Source organism: Mus musculus, chromosome 12, assembly GCF_000001635.26.
Source record: "Mus musculus strain C57BL/6J chromosome 12, GRCm38.p6 C57BL/6J".
NCBI lineage: Eukaryota > Metazoa > Chordata > Mammalia > Rodentia > Muridae > Mus > Mus musculus.
The window spans coordinates 4298157-4326045 of record NC_000078.6 but is presented as its reverse complement, the minus strand read 5'-3'; the positions used below and the strand labels follow the sequence as shown (position 1 = coordinate 4326045).

The 27889-nt window shown below is 38.6% G+C and overlaps 1 protein-coding gene across 6 annotated transcripts in view; it reads left to right on the top strand.

Annotated features, from left to right (window-relative positions):
• Positions 1-27889, top strand: part of Ncoa1 (nuclear receptor coactivator 1) — a 229845-nt gene that overhangs the window by 151161 nt on the left and 50795 nt on the right. For all 6 annotated transcript variants that reach the window (XM_006515005.4, XM_030246598.1, NM_010881.2 and 3 more), the window contains exons 7-10: positions 3001-3178; positions 10181-10360; positions 12925-13020; positions 19482-19622. In XM_006515005.4, the coding sequence (XP_006515068.1) occupies positions 3001-3178; positions 10181-10360; positions 12925-13020; positions 19482-19622 (595 nt within the window). The remainder of the gene's footprint in view (positions 1-3000; positions 3179-10180; positions 10361-12924; positions 13021-19481; positions 19623-27889) is intronic.

The following is a 27889-nucleotide window of genomic DNA, read 5'->3' as shown; positions in this document are numbered from 1 at the left end:
CTCTAGCCCATATCACCTGAGTTTTTGATCTTAGCCATTCTGACTGGTGTGAGGTGAAATCTCAGAGTCGTTTTGACTTGCATTTCCCTGATGACTAAGGATTTTGAACATTTCTTTAGGTGCTTCTCAGCCATTCAAATTTCCTCAGTTTAGCTCTTTTCCCCATTTTTTTTGATAGGGTTATTTGGTTCTCTGGAGTCTAACTTCTTGAGTTCTTTGTGTATTAATTTTATTCGATTTTAGAATGGCTACTCCAGCTTGTTTCTTGGGATCATTTGCTTGGAAAACATGTATCCAGTCTTTTTATTGGGGAATTGAGTCCATTGATGTTAAGAGATATTAAGGAATAGTGATTGTTGCTTCCTGTTATTTTTGTTGTTAAAGGAGAAATTATGTTATATGGCTATTTTCATTTGGGTTTGTTGAAAGAAGATTACTTTCTTGCTTTTTCTAGGATGTAGTTTCCCTCCTTGTGTTGGAGTTTTCCATTTATTATCTTTTGTAGGGCTGGATTTGTGAAAAGATGTTGTGTAAATTTGGTCTTGTCATGGAATATCTTGTTTTCTCCATCTATGCTAATTGAGAGTTTTGCTGGGTATAGTAGCCTGGGCTGGCATTTGTGTTCTCTTAGGGTCTTTATAACATCTGTCCAGGATCTTCTGGCTTTCATAGTCTCTGTTAAGAAGTCTGATGTAATTCTGATAGGCCTGCCTTTAGATGTTACTTTACCTTTTTCCCTTCTTGCTTTTAATATCCTTTCTTTGTTTTGTTCATTTGGTGTTTTGACTATTATGGGATGGGAGGAATTTCTTTTCTGGTCCAATCTTTTGAAGTTCTGTAGGCTTCTTGTATGTTTATGGACATCACTTCCTTTAGGTTAGGGCAATTTCTTCTATAATCTTGTTGAAGATATTTACTGGCCCTTTAAGTTGAGAATCTTCACTCTCTTCTCTACCTAGATGTTTTGGGTTAGGAGCTTTTTGCATTTTGCATTTTCTTTGACTGTTGTGTCAATGTTTTCTATGGTATCTTCTGCACCTGAGATTCTCTCTTCTATATTTTGTATTCTGTGGGTGATGCTTGAGTCTATGACTCCTGATCTCTTTCCTAGGTTTTCTATCTCCAGGGTTGTCTCCCTTTGTCATTTATTGTTTCTATTTCCATTTTTAGATCCTGGATGGTTTTGTTCAATTCCTTCACCTGTTTAATTGTGTTTTCCTGTAATTCTTTAAGGTATTTTTGTGTTTCCTCTTTAAGAGCTTCTACCTGTTTACCTGTGCTCTCCTGTATATCTTTGAGGGAGTTATGTCCTTCTTAAAGTCCTCTATCATCATCATGAGATGTGATTTTAAATCAGAGTCTTGCTTTTCCTGTGTGTTGGGGTATCCAGGGTTTGCCATGGTGGGAGAACTGGGTTCTGATGATGCCAAGTAGCCTTGGTTTCTGTTGCTTATGTTCTTGTACTTGCCTCTTGCCTTTGGTTATCTGTGGTGTTAGGTGGTCTTGCTGTCTCTGACTGTGGCTTGTCCCTCCTGTAAGCCTGTGTGTCAGAACTTCTGGGAAACCAGCTCTCTCCAGGCAGGATTTGGGTATGGAAAGCTGTGGCACAGGGGGCTCCAGGCACAGATGGAAACCAGGAGGATACTGTCCCAAGTTACCCCTCAGTTCCTGTGTCCTGAAGGCTCCAGGTGGGTCCCTCTTAGACCAGCAATTTGAGCAGAAGAGTTGGTCTTACTTGTGCTCTCAGGTTTGTCAGCACTCCTGGGAGACCAGTTCTCTCCTGGTGGGATTTGGGTATGGAGAGCTTGGCACAGGGTTAGCTCCAGGGCTCAGTAGCACATTTTTAAATTGAGTTGTTTCAGTTGTATAATCTGTAACAAACTAATGACATCATTTTTCAAATAGCTAGAGAGATTCCAAATAAATAAGGTGACATTGACAGCTTCAGTATTCCAAAAATTTGGAGTTCCCTAAAATTTTGGAACTGTCTGGACTTCCTAAAAGACCATCATATTACATGTTTATAGGGCTTGATTTCTTCCATATGTTTTAGATTGCAGTCTAAACATTCTAACGGTTTCTGTGCCACTGGAAATATACTGTTCCCCTAGGGGTATATATATCTCCTCTTGGAGAAGCCTGGTTCCATCTCTGAACATAGGAGGCCTCTAGACCCCGGCTCCTGTTCATTCCACTAAGGTGTTTGCTACCTGCAGGCCTCATTGTACTTTGTACTCAGCTCTACAGTGCTTATGCCTTGCCAGGTGCCCCGTGCTTCTCTCTTCCTGCAGTCACTTCCCTACGCCCTACTCTTCTCATCTCCTCCCCATAAGTCAAGTAGGACTTTGTAAGTTGCTTCTCATCACCACCACCACTCCAAAACTAGGTATCCTGCTCGTGCTCACAGTGTTCCATGTATGTGTGACACTTGATTGATCACTATTGCTTTATAATGCATGTCCACTCTTGGACAGGTTTCTCTACATAATGTAGAGACTTACAACACTGAATGAGTCACTTACTTTGCATTTACTACAATAAGAATTCTTTCTAGGATGTGGAGGCTGTTTGGTGGTTAAGAGAACATACTGCTTTTACAGAAGTGCCAGGTTTGATTCTTAGCACCTACATCAAGTGGCACAACCACTTATAACAGTTATAGGACATCCAACCTCTCTGTACTCCAAGGGCATCTGCACTCATGTGTGCACACTCAAGTATATGTGCACACATATATACATACACACTTAAAATAATAAAAAAATTTAAATAAAATTGTTTTTAAGAAAGACCGTTGATTGTTTTTCATTCATACCTATTGTACTTGAAAATTATGACCCACCCCACAGAGAGCCACTCAGCATTTTAGCTTGACATATATTTATTTCTAGTATCTTTTTAAAGAGAAAAAAGTTTTCCTTTTATCTTTTAACCACTCAATATTTTAACCAGTGCCTTCATGTCTTAATCCTTTTCTTTCTTTTATTTTTGGCTTTGCAGGCTTTGGATGGATTTTTCTTTGTTGTGAACTGTGAAGGAAGAATTGTATTTGTATCAGAAAATGTGACCAGCTACTTGGGTTACAATCAGGAAGAATTAATGAATACCAGCGTCTACAGCATACTGCATGTGGGAGATCATGCAGAATTTGTCAAGAATCTGCTACCAAAATCACTAGGTAGAATTAACTTTTTATTTCTAATACTTAGTATTATTACATATGCAAGTTAATAGTGTGAAATAATATCCTTGAAATAGTTTTAATATGGTTACAGCATCAGCTATTTCAACAGCTCATAAGAATCTTTGTTGTCAGGAGACAATACAGGTAACACACAGTTAAGTCACCCCACTCCAAGAAGCCTGTGCTCAGGGTCCCCTTTGCCTTCAGTGGATTATATGCAGGGGAGATGCACCCTTCTCACTGCCCTGACCATAGAAAAAGAACAGAAGGGAGGAAGAAGCCAGTCAGAAGGGGATGCTGCTGCATTTTATACCTCCAAAACGTAACTGAAGTGTAAGTTCTTTCAACTCCATAGGCCAACTCTGATTGGATGGCCTGCCCTTGGGGAGAGGTCCAGCTGAGAGAGTTAATAGCATTGATCTCCAGCTTCCGTTCTGTCCTCTAAACTGTGTGCTTAAGGCAAGGCTGAGACTTTAAAGTCAGCATACTTCTGCTGATTCTCTAGGGACCTGGATGAACTAACAGCTGCCCTTTGTTTGCTCCTGGAATTTTGAGACTCCTACTAAAAAGGTTTTCAGGACTCAAGGGCCAATTACTCCTACTGATTGAATTCCTAGTCTCTAAAGTAGATAGGTTTCAAGTAGCTGATGTACATGTATTTAGAGGAAAATGGAAAGCCTTTTTATATTTAATTCAGATTCCATCCATTTCAGATATTTTTGTTCCTGTTTTTTCCATCATTTCTTTGTTCAACTAGCTCTTAAGTAAGACCAACTTATGACACAGATGACCTGATCACACCTGAGTTTTTCTTGGAGACACTGCATGGGAACATCTCTGAGTAGCACTTAGAAGGGTCCTCAGCACCATTAATGTGGGACCTGAGGCGAGGGCGCAGGGGACTAAAAGTAAGGTTCCCTTCGTGCTTCTTCCTTGCGCCTGTGCTCTGGGAACTCTTGTTCTGCCACCCTGCAGATCTGGCCTGTGGATTGAATTGATTTAATTTAATATTCCCATCTGTATTAACAAAGTGTCTGTTGAGTTTAAGAGCTTTTCTAGTTGGGAAGAGAGCTGAGGTCACAGAAAATAAAGCTGAGCTCTCCTCAACACCTGAAGAAGGGGCTTATTGTGGGGAAGCCACATATTGCTCATTACAGAGTGGTTACTGTAGATATGTTCCTATTCAGTTTGCCCACATCACTACCAGGGGGTAAATCAGACTGGAGTGCCCTCTAATATGTGATGTCGTGGTGATGGCAGTGGTGGCCACCAGTAGGCCTTTGACTGGCTTTTTCCAGCTAGCCTGTACTACAACTGAGGGAGGTTTGATAGTTCTGCTGCCACTGCATCTGTTCCTCATTCCCCAAGGAAGGGAAGACCAGGAGATAGAGATAGTACAGCCTAACTGTCTACTACCGAGTACAGTAGAGTAGGCCACCACCCCAGGGCAGCGCAGTACTCACTCAGCATCATCTAGCTTTTCAGAGGCGTTTTGTCACCTCTTAGAAACCATTAAGAGTAAAGCCCAATTGTAGTAACTTAGAAAAGATACTTTTTAAAGAAACATTGAAGAGAAAACATGCTACAGCACTATACTTAAATCTCCATTATCAGAACTATCAAATCATTACAAAATCAGAAAGGGAAAGCAGGTAAAATCATTATGTATGTGTATCAGTCTCCAGGAAAAGTACGTTTCAGCCTATGGAGAAAAGTTAAGATCATTATTTACAAATTTGCATATTTACATATCTATACATTATATCATGTCACTGACATGATTCAAAAGATTATATTCCTGTTCTCACATCAAGAAATTTTAAACAGCTTAAAAAAAGTGTTTCAAAATTGCTTTTCAATTTTTGGGAGTAGAAGATTTCATTGTTTAAAATCTATTTTTAAACAAAATATTTTACTTATAAGAGGAAAAATGACATTTGAATACTGAAAAGCTAATATAGTGAGAGGTTTTGTCCAAGAAGATGGTTGTGGAGCTGGCTCAGTAGGTATAGTGTTTGCCACACAAGACTTGAGTTTAGAACTCTATAGTCTGTGCAAAGAAATGGGCATGGCAGACCATGTTTGTTATCCCAGTGCTGGAAAGAGAGGAAGGAGAACTCCTGGACTTGCTGGCTAGCCAGTCTAGCCAAGTGGGGGAGGTAACAGGAAAAGAGAAGATGGGGTGCTATTGAGGAAAGCACCCAATATGAACCTCTGGTTTCCACATGCACACACATGCATACACCTACACACACGTGTGCATACATCCCACACACATACACTAAGGTTTATGTTGTGAAAGTTTAAGATTTACTTATGAAATTCTAATAAGCCATAGCTTGAAGTTTGGGGGGGAAATGGATCTAAGTTCTCACAATTTGGCATTTATTTCTCTAGTGGCACAGAGACTGTAGAAGTTAAGAGCACTGACATTTTGATATAAAACAGACATAAATTCATCCTTCCTCTACCACCTACTAGGTGTGACCTTGGAGCACATTTAATCCTTCATTAGGTCTTACCGTTCATGAGAAGTTTGGAGAGCATTCAGATGGTACTTAACCTATCACCTAGATAAATTTCCTTTCAATTTAGTTATTATTACTATTGTTGACTTTAAATATTTTGCAATTTCATGAGAGATAGATCTATACTTTTGTATCATTCACAACTACTTGATATTGTAGCTGTTTTTAGCTTAGAAATTGATGTCATAGAAGAACAATGTCCTTTCATAATGTGCTTCTTTGTCCACTACTCACAAAGTTAAGGTGAATAACTTTACAGACCATGTCAATAAGAAAGTGCAGTTCTCTTTAGTTCTTTTTAGAATTAAACTGAGTAGCTGCTGTTTCCTTTAAAAGTGGCTTTGAGCTGAGCATGCAGCTCACTGGTAGAGAACTTGCCTTAAATGTACCTAGCAAGCAATTAGGTCCTAAGTTTTAATTCCCACTACTGAAACCGCAAAAAATTATTGTTGTTTTGCAATATTTCGATTGGATTTTCATCACCAGATTTTTTTTTAAATACTAGCAGTTGCATTTATTCCTTTACGGAGAATTGTGGTGAAAGGAAAGAGCAAGTAGTAAAGATTAGACAACACACACACACACACTGAAACACTCTAAAAAATCCTCACCCACTCACACACACACTGAAATGCTCTAACAAAATCCTGAGCTTCATCAGCGCTTTCCATCGATAGTCTAGACTTATCCTGTCCCTGCCCAACAGAGAACACAGAGCCTGGCTTTGTCTTTGCTTGAAAATGCAGTCATTGTAAGTAAAGACTTAGTGTATAAAAGATTTGGGTTTAAAAAAAAAAAAAAAGCTTTGATCTCTGTTGTAATAAGTTACTTTAGAAAAGCCAAAAGAAATCTAATGAATATTGTGCTATTGAGGGGATCCAAAAGAGTCATTTGAAATAGCTACCTGTATGTATGGAAGGGCCAATAGGTTTGGTGGCAATCTTACTATTATTTATTTGTTTAAGAAGTTATGATGGTTAAAATGTAATTTGTTGCAAGAATAACTTTAATGGCTTCAGTCATAAGTTCTCAATATTTTTTTACTAACCAGACAAGTTTTCTTATAATCTATCTGCCCCCTTTTCCTCTGTGATCCCGGAGCCCTTGGAAGATAGAATATGATAAGGATGCCCTACTTAGGGCTGAGCACTCCACAGTCTCTTATTTTCTGTGCATTGACTGATGGTGGGTCTGCGTTAATTGCCATCTACTGCAAAAAGAGCTTTCTCTGGTAAATATTGTGAGATGCATTCATCTCTGGATATAACAACGTCTTTAGTGGTAGAACAATACCACATCCATGTAGCAGGATAATAGTAGATTCTCCTTTAGGGCCTAGGGCCTAACTAGCCATAGATTCTTGGCCCCATTAACAGTGCCAGGAACTAGTGCTGTCATGTGGAATGGGCCTTTTATAAATTCAATTAGAGAATGCTTGGTTATTCTCACAATACTTTTGCCACCAGTAGACATATCTTGCCAGGCTGGCTGGCACTGTATCTACAGGGTTCTCAGCCGAGAAAGGGTGATGACTACTGCTCTTCCCCGGTAGCATGCATAGTATCATCTAGCACAGTGCGAGCGGGCCAGTAGGGGTGAAGCTTTCAGCTTGATACCAACTTGATTAAAAAACCAAAGGATTACTACAGCCAAACAGGCAACCACAGTTGCACCACATGAACTCACAATACTATGGCTGCATACCTAAGACCCGCACAAACCCAAGCCAGATAAATTCCCATTTTAGAGAGAGGAGGTGATCATAAAAATCTCATGGGTCGCTGAGGAGCTAGTGGAAGTTGGTGGCTGCTGAGGAAGAGAGTCAGATTTCTGCAGAGATGTGGTCCCTAAGAGGATACCTATGTTTCAGTAGATGGCCCTACACACCGTACACATACTGGCAACACTCAGTGAATCAAGCAAACAAAAGAGGCTATAGAGATGGCTCAGCAGTTGAAAGCACTGTTTGCTCTTCTGGAAGCCTAGGTTCAATTCCCAGCACCCATATAGCAGTTCACGATTGTCTTCACTCCAGTATGAGTGGATCCAATACCCTCTTCAGACTTCTATGGGCACTGCCTGCAGGTGCATAGACATACATATAAGCAAAACACACATACACATGCATGCACGCACGCATCCACCCTCCTACCCACACACATAAAATTACAAATATACTTGTATACATGTGTGTGTGTGTGTGTGTGTGTGTGTGTGTGTGTGTATGAACAAAACATGAAATTGAGTGGTAGGAAATAGAGATGGGCTTGATCAAAATATATTGTATGCATGTATGAAATTCTCAAACAATAATATTTTTCTTAAACTTTAGACATAGCAGGTTATGAAATTAAACTTGAGGGAAGTCACTTCACCCCACTCCTGCCTGTTCTCCTCCTGGCTCTTTATGCTGTCCTGAGTCTAGACATTTCACTGCCTGCTTTTCTTTTTTCTATCCTATTTCTCATTATCTGAACTGAATTAAGCAGATATTTCGCTGGTTTAAGCAAGTAGCTTTTCTTTGCAAGTGTGTTCAACAATCTGAGATCATCCCTGATAGTTGAATAAATCTAGGTAAATACCATGCAAACCAGGTGGCAAACAAAATCTTAAAAATTATTTTTATCATAGCTCTCTAGTTGGAGAGGGGAGCTCTAAAAGTGAATGAGTAGGTTAATCTTCACATTAATTATACTATATTATATTATATATATAATTATCTACTTCATTCTACTGTTTAGCCTGTATGTGTTTCAAAAGTAGAAAGAAAAAATGCCCTGGCCATAAATCCTACATAAATAAATTAGACATATATGTAAAATGTCAGCTGTGATAACTAGGGCCCTGAAATGATAAAGTCTCTAGTCTATACGAATTTGAGCACCAAGGACTTCTGGGGTTTTGCTGTAGACTGTAGAGTCTGGCCATCTTTAGCACTCAGACAGTGGATCCCTTAGTGTTAAAGATGAAGCAACTGGAAATATTTGGGTAAATATTAAGTGACCCAAACCTAACAACTGTGAAAAGCAGACCTTAGCCCGTTTGTTAGCTTGCACACTTTTCTCTTGTACTTAGAGGGTGATGGCATGGATAGAAGGAGAGTGGGCTGAGGCAGGGGGCCTTTAAACCCTCTACTCACTAGGATCTGAGATCCAGACAGGACAGTGTGCATAGGAAACTGACTCACAGCACAGTGATTCTTACTTGAAATATACAGCATCTTTTCTAAAACTAAATTTAACTTTCTTACAGTAAAGGAGACAATGTTGGTTTGTAATCTTTTAATATTACTTACTGATTACACACTATTCAAAGTATCATAACATGTTTTATGCTCGCTGAATTAATGAAGTAATTAATGGCTGTAAGAAACCAATATTGTTCTTTTCTATTTTAAGTCACAGACTCCGTGGACAAACTTTCAGTCTTCCCCACCCCCAATACACAAAGACCCTGCCCTTCAAATTGACCTTTGATAAGTCCTACTTAGAATGATAACTGTGGCCTTAAATTTTTTCACTTGATATGGCTAGGTGCAAATAAAGAGTTAGCTACCATGCCAGTAATTTTTAATTCTGTCTTTGTTTCTAAGTACTGTTAGTAAAGTGGTGTATTTACTGTCTGAGCTTGTATACATTTTCTTGGAAACATCCCAGTTTCTAACTGGTAGATGTACCTTATTGATACAGTGAGATCTGAGGATGTAAGCCAGTTTTGTTTTTGTTTTTTGTTTCTCAAATGTTTTAATTCTCTTCAAAATTAGGGTCAATTTGCAATAAGTGACTAACCTCAGGGTTGTTAACATCCCTTCTGTTTTCTTTTTTTTTTTTTAATTAATTTTTTTTTATTAGATATTTTCTTTATTTACATTTCGAATGCTATCTCGAAAGTTCCCTATATTCTTCCCCCACCCTGCTCCCCCACCCACCCACTCCCACTTCTTGGCCCTGGCGTTCCCCTGTACTGGGGCATATAAAGTTTGCAATACCAAGGGGCCTCTCTTCCCAATGATGGCTGACTAGGCCATCTTCTGCTACATAGGCAGCTAGAGACACGAGCTCTGGGGGTACTCGTTAGTTCATATTGTTGTTCCTCCTATAGAGTTGCAGACCCCTTTAGCTCCTTGGGTGCTTTCTCTATCTCCTCCATTGGGGGCCCTGTGTCCCATCCTATAGATGACTGTGAGCATCCACTTCTGTATTTGCCAGGCACTGGCATAGCCTCATACAAGACAGCTATATCAAAATCTTGCTGGCATATGCAATAGTGTCTGAGTTTGATGGCTGATTATGGGATGGATCCCCAGATGGTGTAGTCTCTGGGTAGACAATCCTTTTGTCTTAGTAAGCCAGTCTTTTAATAATGGATCTCTAATCGGCCTGATGCCTTGAATTGTGTTTCTATATCTTCAGAGTTGATACTTTTCTTACTCTATTCGCAAGCTTATAAATCAATTTTGCCTCCCTAGTAAATGGAGTTCCTTGGCCTCAAGAGGCAACACGCCGAAATAGCCATACATTTAACTGCAGGATGCTAATTCACCCTCCAGAGGACCCAGGTACTGAGAACCAAGAAGCTTGCCAGCGCTATGAAGTAATGCAGTGTTTCACAGTGTCACAGCCAAAATCCATCCAAGAAGATGGTGAAGGTATGGTCATTTTAAAGTGATTATTTTATCTTTGGCTCAAAAAAATCAGGAGAAAATGATTGCATGCTATCTTCCTGAGATAATATTTTTGGTTACTCTATTATTTGTCATAACCATAGTTCAATTTTATATGCTTTTTTTTTTCTTGAGACAGGGTCTCACTGTGTAGCTCTGGCTAATTTGTACCTTGCTATGTAGACCAGAGTAGCCTCAAACTCAGAGAGATCCTCCTGCTTCTTGGGGGATCCACTGTCTCCAAAGTGCTCATATTAGTGGTGTGTAGCACCAGGCCCAGCCCATTCAGCATTTTGAAATAGGGTTTTACTGTATATCACAGCCTGGCCTTCAACTCACTATGTACCCTAGGCTAGACTAGAACTTAGAAGCAGTTTCCTGACTCAACTTCATAAGTACTTGGATTGCAGGAGCATACCACTGTGCCAGACTCAATGTTTCTCTTAATATTTTAAATAACATTACAAATATGTAGAGCCAATCCCTTAACAATGCCCCTAAAGTTTCAGCTTTATATCAGCATCTCCACTAATATGTCAGATAATTGAAATCTATTTTGCTGCCTTGAAATAAAATAGATAACTACCTGCCTCTGCTGGAAATGTACCAGATACAACAGGCTGTTGAACACCCCTGGTGATTAGGAAGTTTTATCCTTAGAATGCAGGAGACATTGGAAGATAGTGTTGACATTTTCAGACTATGCAAAAATCTAGGAGAAAGTTTATTTAAAAAGATGGAAGTCATGGCTGAGGTTCTAATATGAGCATGATATTAGCATGGATTTCTGTAATATGACGGTAGAGTTCAGTATATAATGGTAAGTGGGTCTGTTGTCCATGTAAATAGAGACTCAGGTCAGCTTAGGAATACTACAAATTGGGACCCAGAGTAAGGACCAGGGAGGGGAGGAGACAGGTCTGTCAGAGGCAGTCGAGTAGCAGATGTTACCAAGAGATGAGGTGGTAATCAGCTGGGGCTTCTCCTTCCTTACCCTTCTGTAGCATCAGTGTGCAATAGTGTGTGTAGACCTTTTGTAAAATGTAGACTGGATCTTTGGAAAAAAGTAAATCCTGAAACTATAAAGTCCTCTGTTGGCAGTCATGGTGACATAAACCTATAATTGTTACAACTGGGAATGTGAATGCAAGAGGATTGCAAGTGTTGAGACCAGCCTGATCTACATAGTAATTCTATGGCCAGCCTGAGCTACATTGTAAGACCATGTGAATCCATGTTGGAATGTAGACCAGTAGATCTACACTCTTTTAATAGATCACACTCTTTACTGAATCTACTAAATAAATTGTATATTACTTAGATCTCTAAAGTAAAATCTACGTATCCAGCCTTGGATACATAGACCCTGACTCCTCCTCCTCCTCTAAAAAGTCCTTTGTCAAGACCAAAGTACCACTTCAGTCATCAATCGTAGTTCTGTTGTATGATCATCATCTTTATAGTAGTTATGAGAATAATGTGCAGCATGAAGTAATGATGCAGGTAAGATATTGACAATAAAACTATTTTTAAAGCATTGTTAAGGAGTGTCCTACTTATGTTTCTATTGCTGTGATGAAACACCATGACCAAAAGCAAGCTGGGGAGGAAAGGGTTTATCTGGCTTCCACTTCCTCATTATATAGTCCATCATTGAGGGAAGCTAGGACAGGAACTCAAGCAGGGCTGTTATCTGGAGGCTGAAGCAAAGGTCATGGAAGGATGCTGCTTACTGGCTTGTTCCCCATGGCTTGCTCAGCCTGCTGACTTATAGAACCCAGGAAAACCAACCCAGGGATGACCCCACCCACAATGGGCTGGGCCCTCCCTTATAAATCACTAATTAAGAAAACACCCTACAGGCCTGCGTACAGCCATCTTCTAGAGGCATTTTCTCCATTGATGTTCCTTCCTCTCTGATGACTCCAGCTCCTGTTGAGTGGACATAAAGCCAGCCAGCACAGAAGGCGAAAGAGATGGGTCCAAGTAAAGAGCACTCTTCTAAAGGACCCAAGTGGGATTCCCAGCATCCACATGACAGCTTTCAACTGTTTGTAATTGCAGTTACAGGAGATCTCCTGTCCTTTTCTGGCCTCTGTAGGCACTGCATGCCCACAGTGCACAGACATACAAGCTGGCAGAGCACTCAAACACATAGTTTATTTTAATTTAAAAGTACTATTGGGGACTTGTGACAGAGCGTGTGCTTAGCAGACCTAAGTGTCTTGAATTTCGTTGCTAGTAGTGCAAACAACAGCAACCTTGCCCTGCTGACATGGGACCAGAGCTGTCACTGGTTTTTATCATCTGTCTCTTACAGCCAATGTGCAACTATTCAGCTCAGGGAAACTTCACTCTGCCTTACTTTCTGTCTAGGGCTATCAATTTTGTGTTGTCAGGAATTTTATTGCTTCTATACTACTATGTTAGAGTGATTCAAATACAGTGGTAAATCCTGAAACATGCGATTTTACAATAAAACCTTTCAAGTAATTAATATAAACGTTTTTCCTATACTTTGTTCAATTTTCCCTTCTTATTTTGGGCAGATTTCCAGTCATGTCTGATTTGTATTGCTCGACGATTACCTCGGCCTCCAGCCATTACAGGTGTAGAATCCTTTATGACCAAGCAAGATACTACAGGTATTCACAAAATTAAAAATGTTCCATAGCTATTAATAATGTAAGCTTAGCACTACACTGATTATATCCAATTGTCTACTTCCCAGTCTTCTATAGAAAGCATTTTAAGTAGTCAGCTCAATATTGACAGTCAGATGCTGTAATTGTTGTCATGAGCATCATGTTGTAGAGACCAGTTCTTAACAGTGTTCCCATGAATATATGTGTGTATATGTATATATATGTAACATGAATAACCTTGATAATCAGGAAGACACTTTTAAAGAAGTTTGAATTTGTTAATATATGAATCTATACACTTACAATTGGATATAAATATGTTGGATTTAGTATTATTTGGTGGAGCCATCCAGAGGGATCAGTGGGTAAAGGCATTTGCTGCAAGCCTAACAGCCTGAATTTGATCCTTGAACCTACATATAGGAAGGAAAGAACCAACTCCTCTCACATGCAAACCATACACATGGACACATGTATAAATACATGTTAAAAACTTTAATGTATTTGGCTGTTTCTTCCTTTGCTCCTTTTTTTAAGCTTATTCAGCACATATCACTTGAGTCTTAGAAGTAGTTGCCATGAGTGTGATTGCTCAGGGTGTATGTGTCGAGTAAAGACCTGTGGTGTCCACACCTGTAGGTACATCCTTACGGTCCCAGTTCTTAGAGGAGGCTGAAGCAGTTGTGTTGCCTGAGCCCACACGTTAGGACAAGCCTGGGCAACATAGCAAGGCCTTATCTCAAACAAATAGAAAGTGAGTGCTATAGTTCAGTATCATGCTGCATTTTTTAAGATCTTTTTTGAGATTAGGTGGTCATTCTAAAAGGTCTTACTGAGGTTTGAGCTAAGATAGAAACCATGGACCATGAAGGAGTGCCACACACCCTAAGTGTGAGTGTCAGAAGTGGTCCATGGGGAAAGGGTGTGGTTTACAGTGAGCACTCCTGACCCAAGAACTAGATAGACCAGCACTAAATTAATAGGACTGAGACGTAGGCAGTAGGGCTGGTTGTGTAACAGGAGAGGGCCTGAAAATAATACTTAATTCTTAAAAGCCCATTAAGATTTGATTCCCATCTAGAACAAACCGCAGCTGTTGTTCAGTTTGTCACAGCTTTTTCCTAGTTAATTTATGTTCAAACTGACAATCATGTTTTCACATACTCCGAGTTGCATCTCCTGGACTCCTCCCTAAGTTTGCAATAAAGATAGATAGTAGGGATATATTTTTGAGCAGAAATTTTAAAATGACTTCAACTTAATTTATTCCTTGTCCATTTTAATGTACATTCTTTTACCATGCTTTAAAGATTCTATTCTAACAACTTTTTAACTCTCAGAAATCTGATACTCTTGTGTTATATGCTTTATTCTTGTGTGTCTTTAAAGATAAATTCCAAAATGTTCTTCCTAAAAAGAAGGTGGGAGGTAATTTGCCCAAATATGTGAACAAACAAACCAACTAAGGAGAGGCTGGGAGCATGGAGAGACTGCAGTGATCTCTCCATCCCTCCCTCTGTCTGTCATGTGGCATGCTCACTTCCATTTTCTTTCATGAGCAACATTGGAAAATTTCAACGAACCCTTATTGAAAGCCATATTTTCTTCTTATGGAAGAAAATAGGTTTCATTGGCAAAGAAAACTGGCCTTTTTATCAGAAACTGATTGACATGAAAAGTAGCCAATAGGGCTTTTTGAGAAGACAGAATGAAAAGCTGTCGGGAGGGTTGATGTCAGGCTGCAGAGTCTAAGGAGAGACTTAGAGTAGTGAAGAGCCATAGGGTGGCTCCACTGGGGAAAGCACTTGGCCTGAGCATGGCAGCCTGAGGTCCTTCTCCAGATCCCACATAAAGGTGGAAGGAGAGTCCTGGTGCCACTACTTGTCCCCTGACAGCCATTCATGCCCCATGGCATATCCGAAACACCCAAAACACATATGCACAAAATGCTAGTATAGTATAGTGAACAGTGTTTTTCAACTTATTCTCATTTCTGTAAGTTAAATACTACATTAAATCAGAGAATTTAAATTACATTTTCAGCTGCATCTTACTACGTTTAAGTCAAATCATGACCACTTAAAATAAGAAAATTAACTCCTGGGCTTTGCAATAATTGTTCAACTAACAGGGACCTCAAAAAATAACACATTCCAGGGTCTGGAAACAGGGCTCAGAAGCTAAGAGCACTGGCTGCTCTTACAGAGGATCCAGGTTTGATTCCCAGCATCCACATGGCAGCTTAAAGCTGTCTGTAACTTCAGTCTCGGGGGATCTGATGCCTTCTTGGAGTTTCCAAGGACACAAGGCACACAAGTGGTACATAAACATATATGTGCACAGAACACACATACACATAGAATAAATTTTAAAATAATTCAAAATTTTCAAAGACTTTTTAAAATAACTGATACAGCTTACTTGTTTTATGAGTGGGAAACAGTAACTGACTGCTGGTAGTGAAGATGCTTGTCCCTAATGAAGTACTCCCTCCTCCCTCCCTCCTCCCTCCCTTCCTTCCTTCCTATCTTTCTTTTGTTCTTTCTGATTTGTGTTTATTTTTTTAATTTATTTACATTTCAAGTGTCATCCCCCTTCCCCTGCTTCTATGAGGGTGATCCTCCACTCATCCACCCACTCCTGCCTCCCTGCCCTTGATTCCCCTACACTGGGGCATCTATCGAGCCTTCCTATTGACCAAGGACCTTTTCTCCCATTGATGCATGACAAGGCCGTCCTCTGCTACATATGCATCTGGAGCCATGGGTACTTGGCTTGGTGGCTTAGTCCATGGGAGCTCTGGGGGGTCTGGTTGGTTAATATTGTTGTTCTTCCTATGGGATTGCAAACCCTTTCAGTTCCTTCGGTCCTTTCTCTAACTCCTCCATTGGGGGCCCCACACTCAGTGCAATGGTTGGCTGTGAGCATCTGCCTCTGTATTTGTCAGGCTCTGGCAGAGCCTCTCAGGAGACAACTATATACTCCTTTTAGTGAGCATTTCTTAGCATCCACAATAGTGTCAGAGTATTTGCTGCTGTGAGTATTTTGTTCCCCTTTCTAAGAAGGGCCAAAGCACCCACACATTGGTCTTCCTTCTTCTTGAACTTCATGTGGTCTATGAATTGTATCTTGAGTATTCAGAGCTTCTGGGCTAATATCCACTTATCAGTGAGTGCATTCCATGTGTGTTCTTTCGTGATTGGGTTACCCCATTTAGGATGATATTCTCTAGTTCTATCCATTTGCCTAAGAATTTCATGAAGTCATTGTTTTTAATAGCTGAGTAGTACTTCATTGTATAAATGTACCACATTTTCTGTATCCATTCCTTTGTTGAAGGACATCTGGGTTCTTTCTAGGTTCTGGCTACTGTAAATAGGCTGCTATAAACATAGTGGAGCATGTATCCTTGTTATATGTTGGAGAATCTTTTTGGTATATGCCCACGAGTGGTATAGCTGGGTCCTCAGGTAATACTATGTCCAATATTCTGAGGAGCCGCCAGACTGATTTCCAGAGTGGTTGTACCAGCTTGCAATCCCACCAACAACGGAGGAGTGTTCCTCTTTCTCCTCATCCTCACCAGCATCTGCTGTCACCTGAGTTTTTGATCTTAGCTGTTCTCACTGGTGTGAGGTTTTGACTTGCATTTCCCTGATGACTAAGGATGTTGAACATTTCTTTAGGTGCTTCTCAGCCATTCAAGTTTCCTCAGTTGAAAATTCTCTGTTCCCCATTTTTTAACAGGGTTATTTGATTTTCTGGAGTCCAGCTTCTTAGGTTCTTTGTATATGTTGGATATTAGGCCTCTATCAGATGTAGAATCGATAAAGATCTTTTCCCAGTCTGTTAGTTGCTGTTTTGTCCTGTTGACAGTGTCCTTTGCCTTACAGAAGCTTTGCAATTTTATAAGACCCCATTTGTTGATTCTTGATCTTAGAGCATAAGACATTGGTGTTCTGTTCAGGAACTTTCCCCGTGCCCATGTGTTCGAGGGTTTTCCCCACTTTCTCTTCTGTTAGATTCAGTGTATCTGGTTTTACTTGGAGGTCCTTGAGCCACTTAGTCTTGAGCTTTGTACAGGGAGATAAGAATGGATCAATTTGCATTCTTCTACATGTTGACCTCCAGGTGAACCAGCACCATTTGTTGAAAATGCTGTCTTTTTTTCCACTGGATGGTTTTAGCTCCTTTGTCAAAGATCAAGTGACCGTAGGTTATATGGGTTCATTTTTGGGTTTTCAATTCTATTTTATTGATCTACCTGCCTGTCACTGTACCAATATCATGCAGTTTTTAACATAATTTCTCTGTAGTACAGCTTGAGGTCCGGGATGCTGATTCTCCCAGAAGTTCTGTTATTGTTGAGAATAGTTCTTGATATGCTGGGTTGTACTCTTTCTTTCTATTACGTTACCTTTGACCTCAGCACTGGACTTCACCTTTTATACCAGGTTATCAGAGAACTAGAAATTAGATTTAAAATTTAAAGCTAGTATTTTATCATATCATAGAATAGAATTCACTGAATATTTTCCTATTATTATAGGAAGGCAAAGTAAATTATTAAATACTTCATATCAATGTTTTTTAGGACTATATATGGAGCGGTTCATGTCACATTTTTTTTTAATTCTTCTATTGGGAAAGATTGAATTGTGATTTTTTTCTTTCTTGTCTTCTGTTTGGTTGGTTAGTGGTTGGTTCAACTTCCATTTGAAAAGTAGATATTCTAATGCAAACTCTTCATGAGTCTCTTTTTCTGAGCAGAGTTCTTTACATAGCCTGTTCACTAAGTACCATTGCTGAAAACACAATCACTTTCTCTTCCATAGCTCCACAATTCCAGATTCTTTTGCTATCTTACAGACCATTTTATACGCACACACACATTAGTCATTGCCTACGTGGAGCATTATTGTATATAAAGATTATGTACCAGTAGAATTGCTACTATAATAAACTTTTATGTACAGCAAGGCTTTCAGTTACAGTCATCAGAATCTCTTCAAACTGTTTTAAGTAACAAAATTCTCTTATTTGATTTCCAACTGGTATTTTTCTATCTTCGTTTATTCTAAGAGCTGATTGATAGGATCCTCAAGTAGGACTGGATACATTAGATTCCAGATGTAACAAGGAAAAGCTAATGGATAGTTTATTACCAAGAAAACCAGATTGAGGGAGGAAGAGAGAACATGTGATTTTAGTCAAATGAAGAAGCATACACATTAGGACAGCCTTGACTTGATTGTATCAAAACAGATAAATAAAATCAGGAATTCGTAGAATAGTGAATAAACATGGGACATGCTCGGCCTTGGTAGTAATTAAAGAAATTGAAATTTAGATACCAGCTTTTCATTTACTGTCTCCAAAAACAGAAGCCTCACAATAATAGGTGAGAGAAAAGATCAGTGGTGCCTTTTGCGGTAGGGACTTGAATTCAGGCTCTTATGGGTGTATATAATAAAAATAGGCCTGAAAAGATCACAAACTATTAGTTGTCCCCTATGAACTGAGAAATAACTTACACAGAATTCCCTCAGAGACAATAGGGAATTTGATATGATAAGTCTTAACAAATTACCACTGGAATTTATAAAACATTATTTCAGTAGTATGGTGCCTCATAAATCTTAAGCTTTTGATTTAGTGCCTTTTCTGAGTCCACTTTTATTGCATCTCACCCTTGTTGTAGAATTGCCTATAGTAATTAACCTGAAGTGTTAAAAGGGGAGGAAAGCTTGCTTCTTTCTCATAGTCTCCTCCCTTAGTCACTGGGAAATAGCTTAAACTAGAATAATAGGCATAATGATTACTCCTGTGCCCTTTTGAGCAGTGCAGTTACTCATCAGGATGCAGGAAGCAGTAAAGAGGGACAGTGTATGGAATGTGAAATCTGAATAGGCCTGGGGTGGGGGTTGACCTGAGTGTATCAACAACTCTGGATGAGTTGGGTTACTCCATACTGGAGGGATTGTTTATTTATGATTGTGATAGGTCCTCAAGAAGCCCAGGCTGACTTCAGCTAATTGTGGCATGACCTTGAGCTTGTGCTCCTTGTGCGCTTCTACCTCCCAAGTGCTGCATTACAGGCATGTGCCACCATGCTCTGTTTAGCAGTACTAGGAACTGAGCCCAGAGACTCATGCATTGTAGACAATCACTGGACCAACTGAGCTTGTCCAGCCTTAGCTTAACCTTGCTATGATTTCAATGCCTGACTAGAACTGAATCTGACACAGTAATGCATAGCAATCCAAGACTACAGTCTGTGTCTTGTCTCTAATATGCTCTAGTATATACTATGGGTAACAAGTAGAAACAGCCCTTTTTACTGTTTTGTCTATCAAATATTTAGAAGGAGAATATTCATTACACATAGCTGGTGATTTTGAAGTGTGGATGATTTATAATCAAGACTCTAACATAAATGTAAATGTTCTTTCTCTGTGCAGGCAAAATCATCTCTATTGACACTAGCTCCCTGAGGGCTGCTGGCAGGACTGGCTGGGAAGACCTAGTAAGGAAGTGCATCTATGCTTTCTTCCAACCTCAGGGCAGAGAGCCATCTTACGCCCGGCAGCTGTTTCAAGAAGGTAACACTTTTGTTGTGTCTGTCTGTCTGTCTGTCTGTCTGTCTGTCTCTCTCTCTCTCTCTCTCTCTCTCATATTAACCTGTGTGTTGCTGTTAAGTAACTCTTCTTGGAGTTCATAGCTTGGTAAGTATTTTCTCCAAATTACAGCTCTGTAATAAGTTTTAGGAAAGGAAGAAATGGGTAAGCAAAGTCACTCATGAGTGGATCCTGAAACCCAGGATGCACATCCTAAAGACTAGGATGTCATGTGGCAGTCACTCACTCACTCATTCATTCATCCATTCATTCAGCAGATGTGTCGAGTTCCTTACATGCATAGAACACTATGTATATATAAGGTGCCAGGGATACAGTGATGGCTAGGAAGCAGGGTTTGCTCAGAATGTATTAGGGAACATAGGACAGCTCTAAAATCAGTGTGACTCTGGTGATAATAGAAGTATAACTGTTAAAAGGCAATTTCAAGTTTGATGATAATTTGAGAGAGCAAGAGATCTTTTTTTCTCCAGGAAAACAAGTGTGTCAGAGAGCCCCAGTACTGTTCACTGTTCATTTTAACTTGATGACTGTTGAAACATGTATCTTCTGATGTAGATTGAAGTTCTAAATTTAAAACTATGCCCTGTGACACTAATTTTCAAATACCATGTCTAGGAGGTCTGTGGAAGCACAAGCAAGTATATGTCATGCCCGTAAGAAATCTAGTAATACCATAGGAAAGGTGGGGAGATACTTGTGAATCAAGGTCAGAATGTTCACGGAGATTCAGAATTAAAGCATTGTTTATGCACTAGCAAATGCTGTCATGGATGGTAGCCTAGTACTCCTTTTTTTGATGTAAACTTTGATAGTTTCTATTGATTGCTAGTCCTAAAATACAACTAAATTATTCTTGTTAATTTTAACATTTTCCTCATAGCAGCATTTCCCTCACAGCACTGTGTCCTTTGTTCCCTGGTGTGCCGTTCTTTGCATTTTAGGATAGTTGATTCCTAATATAATTTTTATAAGATATATATATATATATATATATATATATTTTATAAGATATATATATATATCTTAAAGTTGTAGTTCTTCAGAGGGCTCCTTACTAAACTCCATGCCACTCCTTAAGATTGTTTTATTATAAAGAACAAAAAAACTCTATATTATTTAACTTCCCCAGGCAGTCCTACATCCTAGCTCTGAGGTCATCATAATAATGATGGATTCTATCTACGAATCATAAGCTTGGACTTCCTTTACACAGCAGTGCTTAACTTTTGAATAGGTTTGGGACTTGGAACATGGCTTCCACTCATTACCTAATGTGTGAAGTGTATATGGGTCTTTGATTTTTGCCATGATTTCCAAGGTGGACCTTTTATAGCAGACCTGAGAAACTTAGTTTTATTTGCCTGTAATGTGTATACATTTCCACTAAGGTGAAATGTATTTAATTGCCCAAATGATTAAGCTCCACACAGATACAAAAGAGCTAAAGTTGATAAGTTGTTAGTAGTCTCTGTGAATTAAGTTAATTAAAATCTAATAAATAAATAACTTGTTAGCATACAAAATACAATAATTTAGGGGACAGTATAAAGAGAAAGAATTGTAATCCATCTCCTTTTCCTTAGGCGTTTCTTAATGCCATGTCCTCCAACTTTTTAGAAAAAGAATTCTGTGATAAAAATGACTTTGACTTTTTCCCCCTCAAAGATGGAAAGTTCATATGTGGCTAAGTGGGCCAAAGTTCATATGACTGTGGTTCTAGGGTTTTTGAAATTATAGACAATTTGCTAAATAGTATGTCATAGATAGGTAGCATCTTCTAGTATTTGATACTCAGTAGATGTAGCCTGGATAGAGAAATATACTCTTTGAAAACATGTGTAAACCACCTGTTAAAAATACCTACTGAATTAAAATATCAGCTAAGGGCCAATATTTTAACAGGCCTTAAAGATGAACCATTCACCTATACAGAATGGAAAGAGTGGTTTACATTTGCAGGTTATTTTGTTTTGTATTTGCTGTCTCAACCACTTAAGTGTAAAGCCAGATATATGTTTGTGTTAGAATGGTTGTTATCAAACAGACAAAAGATGAGCATGTATGAATATGGGATTGTAAATTAGTATAGCCATTATAAATTAAAGAGTGCTGTTTCCTCAAAAAGAAAAATAAAAGCAGAGCTATCATAGGACCTAGGAATCCCACTTTGGGTAAATAACCAAAGGGAACAAAGCAGTACAGTAGAGAGATGCATGTGTACCATTAGCCAAGGTATGGAAGATGTGTGCTTTCCACTGAGTGTCAATGAAGAAAATGCTCATGTGTGTATGTATGTATGTATGTATGTATGTATGTATATGAATAATATACATTGCCATATATATAAATACAATGAAATACTATTAATTAAGCCTTAAAAAGATGACACTCCTATGGTAAGCCTGAAGATAATTATAGCAGATGAGATAAGCCAGGCACAGAAATACAAGCAATACATGATCTTCTACACATAGTCTAGAAACAGTAGAATGGTGGTCATGAGGGGCTGCAGTGGTCTATGGGGATAGGAGGAGCTGTTGAGATGATGTTGCTCAAACCACTACATTCGGTCCAAGGGATAAGTCTTTTTTTTTTTTTTTTAAATATTTATTTTATTCACTTATTTATTTAATGTAAGTACACTGTAGCTGTCTTCAGACACTCCAGAAGAGAGCATCAGATTTTGTTATGGATGGTTGTGAGCTACCATGTGGTTGCTGGGATTTGAACTCAGGACCTTTGGAAAAGCAATCGGTGCTCTTAACCACTGAGCCATCTCACCAGCCCTCCAAGGGATAAGTCTTAACAGGTCTGAGGTGTGCATGGTGATTGTAGCTAATAACAATATATTCTTGAGGAATGCAGGAAGGACAATAGATTTTAAGTCTTCTCACCACTACAGTGATAATTGTAGGATAGCATATGTTTATTAGCTTGATTTAGCCATCCACAATGAATAAGTGCTTAAAGGGATCATAGTACATAGGAAAAATGAATAGTATTTTATGTGTCCACCTAAATAAGTTTAAATCTAGGAAAAAGACAAATTTTATCACTATATCTTTGATTTTGTATAGATTTTTACAGTGGTAGATATTTAGACAAGAGAAAATTGTCTTGCATCTGTCATCTTTCCCCTTTGCAGTAATTTACTATTTGAAGGTGGCAATTGCTATAAAATCCTAATGTTCATTTAGCGGTTTTGGTTTTAGCTTAGTTTGTGTGTGTGGGGGGGGGGGGCGTTTTGTTTGGTGGTGGTGGTTTTGGTTGGTTGATTGGTTGGTCTTGTTTTGGCTGCTTTGGGCCAAGACAATGTACATTTTAGTTAATTAGTTAATTTGTTTTTTGATGGGGGGGGCATTTAGTGCTGGGGATTGAACCTGAAGCTGCATACAAACTAGGTTAGTGCTTTCCCAACTGTTTGTTTGACACAGGCTTTGCTGTAGCCTTGGTTGGTCTCAAGCCTATTATGTGGCTGAGAAAGACCTTGAATTCCTGAGCCCCTACATCAAGTGCTGGAATCACAACACCAGACTACCATACCCAGCTCATGAAATATTTTCAAAGGATGCTTACTGTTCCATCTTCCAGAGTCACTTATGTAACCACATCCCAGCCAAGAACACATAGGAACACTTGCTTGAACCAGATAGAAGCCATGGTTCTGCACTGAGCCTGGGGAAAGTGGGTATTAAAACCACTTGAGCCACTTTAAACTTGGAGAAAGCTGATACAAGTGGAGATGGTCTGAAGAAGATTCACAGGTTCTGTTCCATTCAGACCAGTACTTTAAAGAAAGATGAGAACAGGCCCTTCACCGTGTACTGGATGCGGTGGGTGCCAGTGCAGTTGTTAAGTCAGATTTCCTGGCCATACACCATGGAATGAGTTAAATGAGACTGAGGGGAAAAAGCTTTCTTACAGAGACATTTGGAAAATATGAAGCTAGGTTTTACAAGATTTTAATATCTGTAACCAGAAAGTGTTGTTTTGTGCTTAACTGAGTGTGATAGATGCTCTATTCTCCTGTTTTAGGAAATTCCTGAAATAGTTAAGGTATTTTAAGTTCCCAGAAGTTCTACAATAAAGGTACATTTAAACCCCATTACTCAGAGTACTTATTTTTCCTCAGAGTGAGAAGTGCTGTGATTGTGTGTGTGTGTATGTGTGTGTGTGTGTATGTATATTTAACCTACAAAGCTCTTTTATAAAAGTTTTGTTTATCTACTTATAGTTTAATAATAGGTCATAATTTCTTTTAAATGATCCAGATGTATTATTACATGAAAAAGTAGGCTAAGCAAGCAGAGTGTATATATAATATAATCTTACTCTTACATGTCTTTCCAGTTCTATATTAATAAAATGTTAATTTTACCTCAGTAATAGAATTAAAAGTAACTTTATCTTTATTTATTGGTCTTTTTTTGTTGCCTTAACTTTATACTTAAAAATTAAAGCACTAAGAATGGTAACTCATGCCTGAAATTCTAGCATATAAGAGACTGACAAAAGGGGATTGTCACAAGTTTGAGGTTAGCCTGGGCTACAGAATAAGATCCTGGCTCAAAAAAAAAAAAAATTCAACAATTTTGTGTGTGTGTGTGTGTGTGTGTGTGTGTGTCTGTATGTGTAAAAATAACACATCAACATACATATGTCACAAGTGGAGTGGTGTTGGTAGAATTAATAGTATCAAGAAGTTTAGAAGTATTATCATAAAACATTAAGTGTCCACATTAATGATTACACAAAATGTTATTTGAGTTTATGTAGTTAATATCAAAGTCCAGATAATAAAAAATCTTTTTATTTCAAAATTTATTGAAAATATTTAAAATATTAACTTACTTGCTTCCTGTAGAAAGTTTGATGAACTACCCAGAATTTATTCTTTACTGATAATTTAAAAATCTTAAACTATCCAGGAGGAGGAGAGAAAGTGACCACCCATGTAGGAGTAATTTCTTTCTTTACCTAACAGCAGTCTTTTGCTTTGTCTTGTTTTGTTTTATTCTTCAGTTTAGGTTAACACTCAATAGGTCAGGTGCTGCCACACATTTGTTACCTGTTCAGTTGGTTGGCTTCCAAAAAGCACCTGGTGCTTTAGGAAAGATTCATTCTTTTTTTTTTTTTTTTTTTTTTTTTAAGATTTATTTATTTATTTATTACATGTAAGTACACTGTAGCTGTCTTCAGACCCTCCAGAAGAGGGAGTCAGATCTCATTACGGATGGTTGTGAGCCACCATGTGGTTGCTGGGATTTGAACTTCGGACCTTCGGAAGAGCAGTCGGGTGCTCTTACCCACTGAGCCATCTCACCAGCCCCGGAAAGATTCATTCTTAAATAGCTGTACTCCTACCGGTGGTCTGACCAGGGGAGGTTGGTTGGTTGGTTGGTTGGTTGGTTGGTTGGTTGGTTTTTGCTTACTTGAGGCCATTTCTGAGAAGAAATGAAACAAGCAAAGACAGTTGTTGAGTTATAGATTTAGCAGTGGACTTCCCAGATGTAAGCAGTACCCCTTTAGTTGTAGCCCTTCTGTGGAAATACATTAAAGGTAAACACAAGTCAGGACTTGGGCTGGGCTTGCTCACACAGCTGTGTGTCTTAGCACTCAGGAGGCTGAGGGAGGAGGATAGGTGAGTTTGAGGCCTGCTTGAGCTAAGTAGTAAGATCCTGTCTCAGAGTAAATTTAAAAAAGAAAAAGAAAGTCAAAGACCAACATATTTTCTGAATAGTTGGCAAAAACTTTGATCAGAAGCAAGACCAATTTAATTCCAAACCTGACCCTAAAACCCAATTACAGGGAATCTATGGTGTGCAGAATAAATGTTCATGCAGTCATGTCTGTAGTGAGCTATGGCAGATACCTTACTTAATCCAAAATATCAGGTGTACATTAATATAAAGGTTAAGAATTGCTTAAATGTATGCTACTTGGGCCATTTGTGCTCTGGAAAGGGTTTATTTTCCTTTGTTATGCAGGAAGTGGTCACTCAGACCCTAGTGTGGACTAACATCCTCACTAGATATTCCCTCATAACATCACCAGTTCCATTTCAGTGGTGAATAACAGACATGGGCTAAGGTCGACTCCCATGAAATCCTAGACTCATACAGAGCAGAGTCAGACAGTCATGTGTGACTCTTACTGCTAGCCTTACTCCTTTCTTTGTTCATGGTGACCTCCTATTTACCTGCTCACGACTGAACAGGCATCAGAATTCTAGTTAACTAGAAAGTCAGGTTTTAATAAGTTGAAGGTTTAAGAACTAGTGGTTTTCTAGCTTAGAGATAGAGTATTTACCTAACACATCTGAGATCTAAGCTGGATCCCCATCACCAGCGAGGAAAGAAAGGAAGCTTTGCTATTTTAAATAGTTACTTTTTCTCTCATTTCAAAGAATAATTCTCAGTGAATTACAGTCCATACATTATCATGTATAATAATCTAACTTCAAAACTTCAAGTATGATATTTAAATTATTATCCAAATTTTAAATTGTTTTACAGCTTTTGCTACAATCTTACAAGTTTATGCAGCCTAATAACAAAGATTGCTTCTATAATCCATATCAAATACCCTAAGGTTCCCATGTTGTCCCAAATTTCTGGTTGTTTCTCATTTATAATTGATGATCAATAAGGAATTTTCTCTTAATTAATTTTCTTTATAAAATTAAGTCTTGATTCCTATAAGAGTAAAAACATAAATTGAATCGTAAGTGGTTGAAAACATACCTAAGATTGAAAAATCTGTTCTTTAGAAAGAATATATGATCACATGCCAATGTTAGCCTAGTTCCATTACACAAGCTGACAGGAAATCCAGCAACCAGCACATCCTTACCAGATGACTTTATTGCAGAGCATAATACAAAGGTCAGTGGAAAGTAGGAAACAAGGCAGGCCAGAACATCAGCCCTTACACTAGCTACCGAAGCAGACATTTATGAAGAACAGTGTTGAAAATGAAAGAAGTCATCATCATAGCCACTAGTTCCACGTGAGCATCAAGGCCTAAAAGTGTAGGTAGTGTGACTGAGGAAGTGAATGTAATATTTAGTTTCAAATGGGCCCCATGTAGGCTCATGCTGTTGGGATGAGCAGTGCAGCTCTGCAAAGTGACTATTGTCCCACTATGTAATAAGGAGACTTGGAAAATGAACACAATAGGTGGGTAAAATAGAGTAATTAAAATCATGCAAGATTTGTTATTTGTTTTCTCTGGCCCTTTAAAACCTTATGTTAATAATGTATTGTATAATGCCACTTTTCTGTTGAAGTTGTGTTTTTATAAATATATATTACTTAGAGATATAAATAGTTTGGATTGTTAACATAATTTTAGGACTCATTATAGCAAAAACTTGCCTATACTCTTCCACAGAAATTATGGGTATCCATTAAACACTCTTTTGATCCTTTATTATCTTATTAAAGACTAATTTCTCCGTGCACTGCATTTGGCAAGCGTGACAGTGACTTAACTGAAGGTGGAGTTTACATCCTTGTTTCTGCACCTAGGCAGTTTATCATACTGCTGATTGACAACAGACTCCCTCCTTAGTCGGAGCTGGAACCCAAGATAACAGAACGTATCATCTCTTCTCTTGACTAGCATGTAGCTTGAGAAAATCTTCATTGACCATTTTAAATCTTTTCTATGTGATATTTAAAATGTAATTGAGCAGATATACTAGCACAGGTTTTTAATCTTAGTGTTTAGCAGACTGAGGCAAGAAGAATGTATGTTTGGGGCCTACTTGGGCTATATGGCAAGCCTGGGCTATATATCTCAAAAAGTAAAATGTCTTCAACATCTTTGAGATAAATAGCCCAAGCCTGGGCTATTTATCTCAAAAAGTAAAATGTCTTCAACATCTTTCTTACAAGCTAAACTTTAACAGGCATTTGCAATAGTAGTTCTTGTATTTTGGTGGGTTTGATCTGTTAAATTTTTTTATTGCTAAGTGTAGAAGGCCTCAAGGTAGAATTCTATGGTGTTACTAAATCATCAATGACATTTCAGTCATTGGACAGTCTCTGCACAGCTCACAAGCTCTTACCTCAGTGATTGTATTCTTGCCTGCTGTTTACGACAGAAGTTAAGTGATATTGTTTGTAAAGTATTTTAACTGACAGCCTGGGTTTTGTTCCTTACTAGTAGACATTGGTTTTATTTTAATTTGCTCATTAAACTTCAAAACTTATAGCATTAAAATA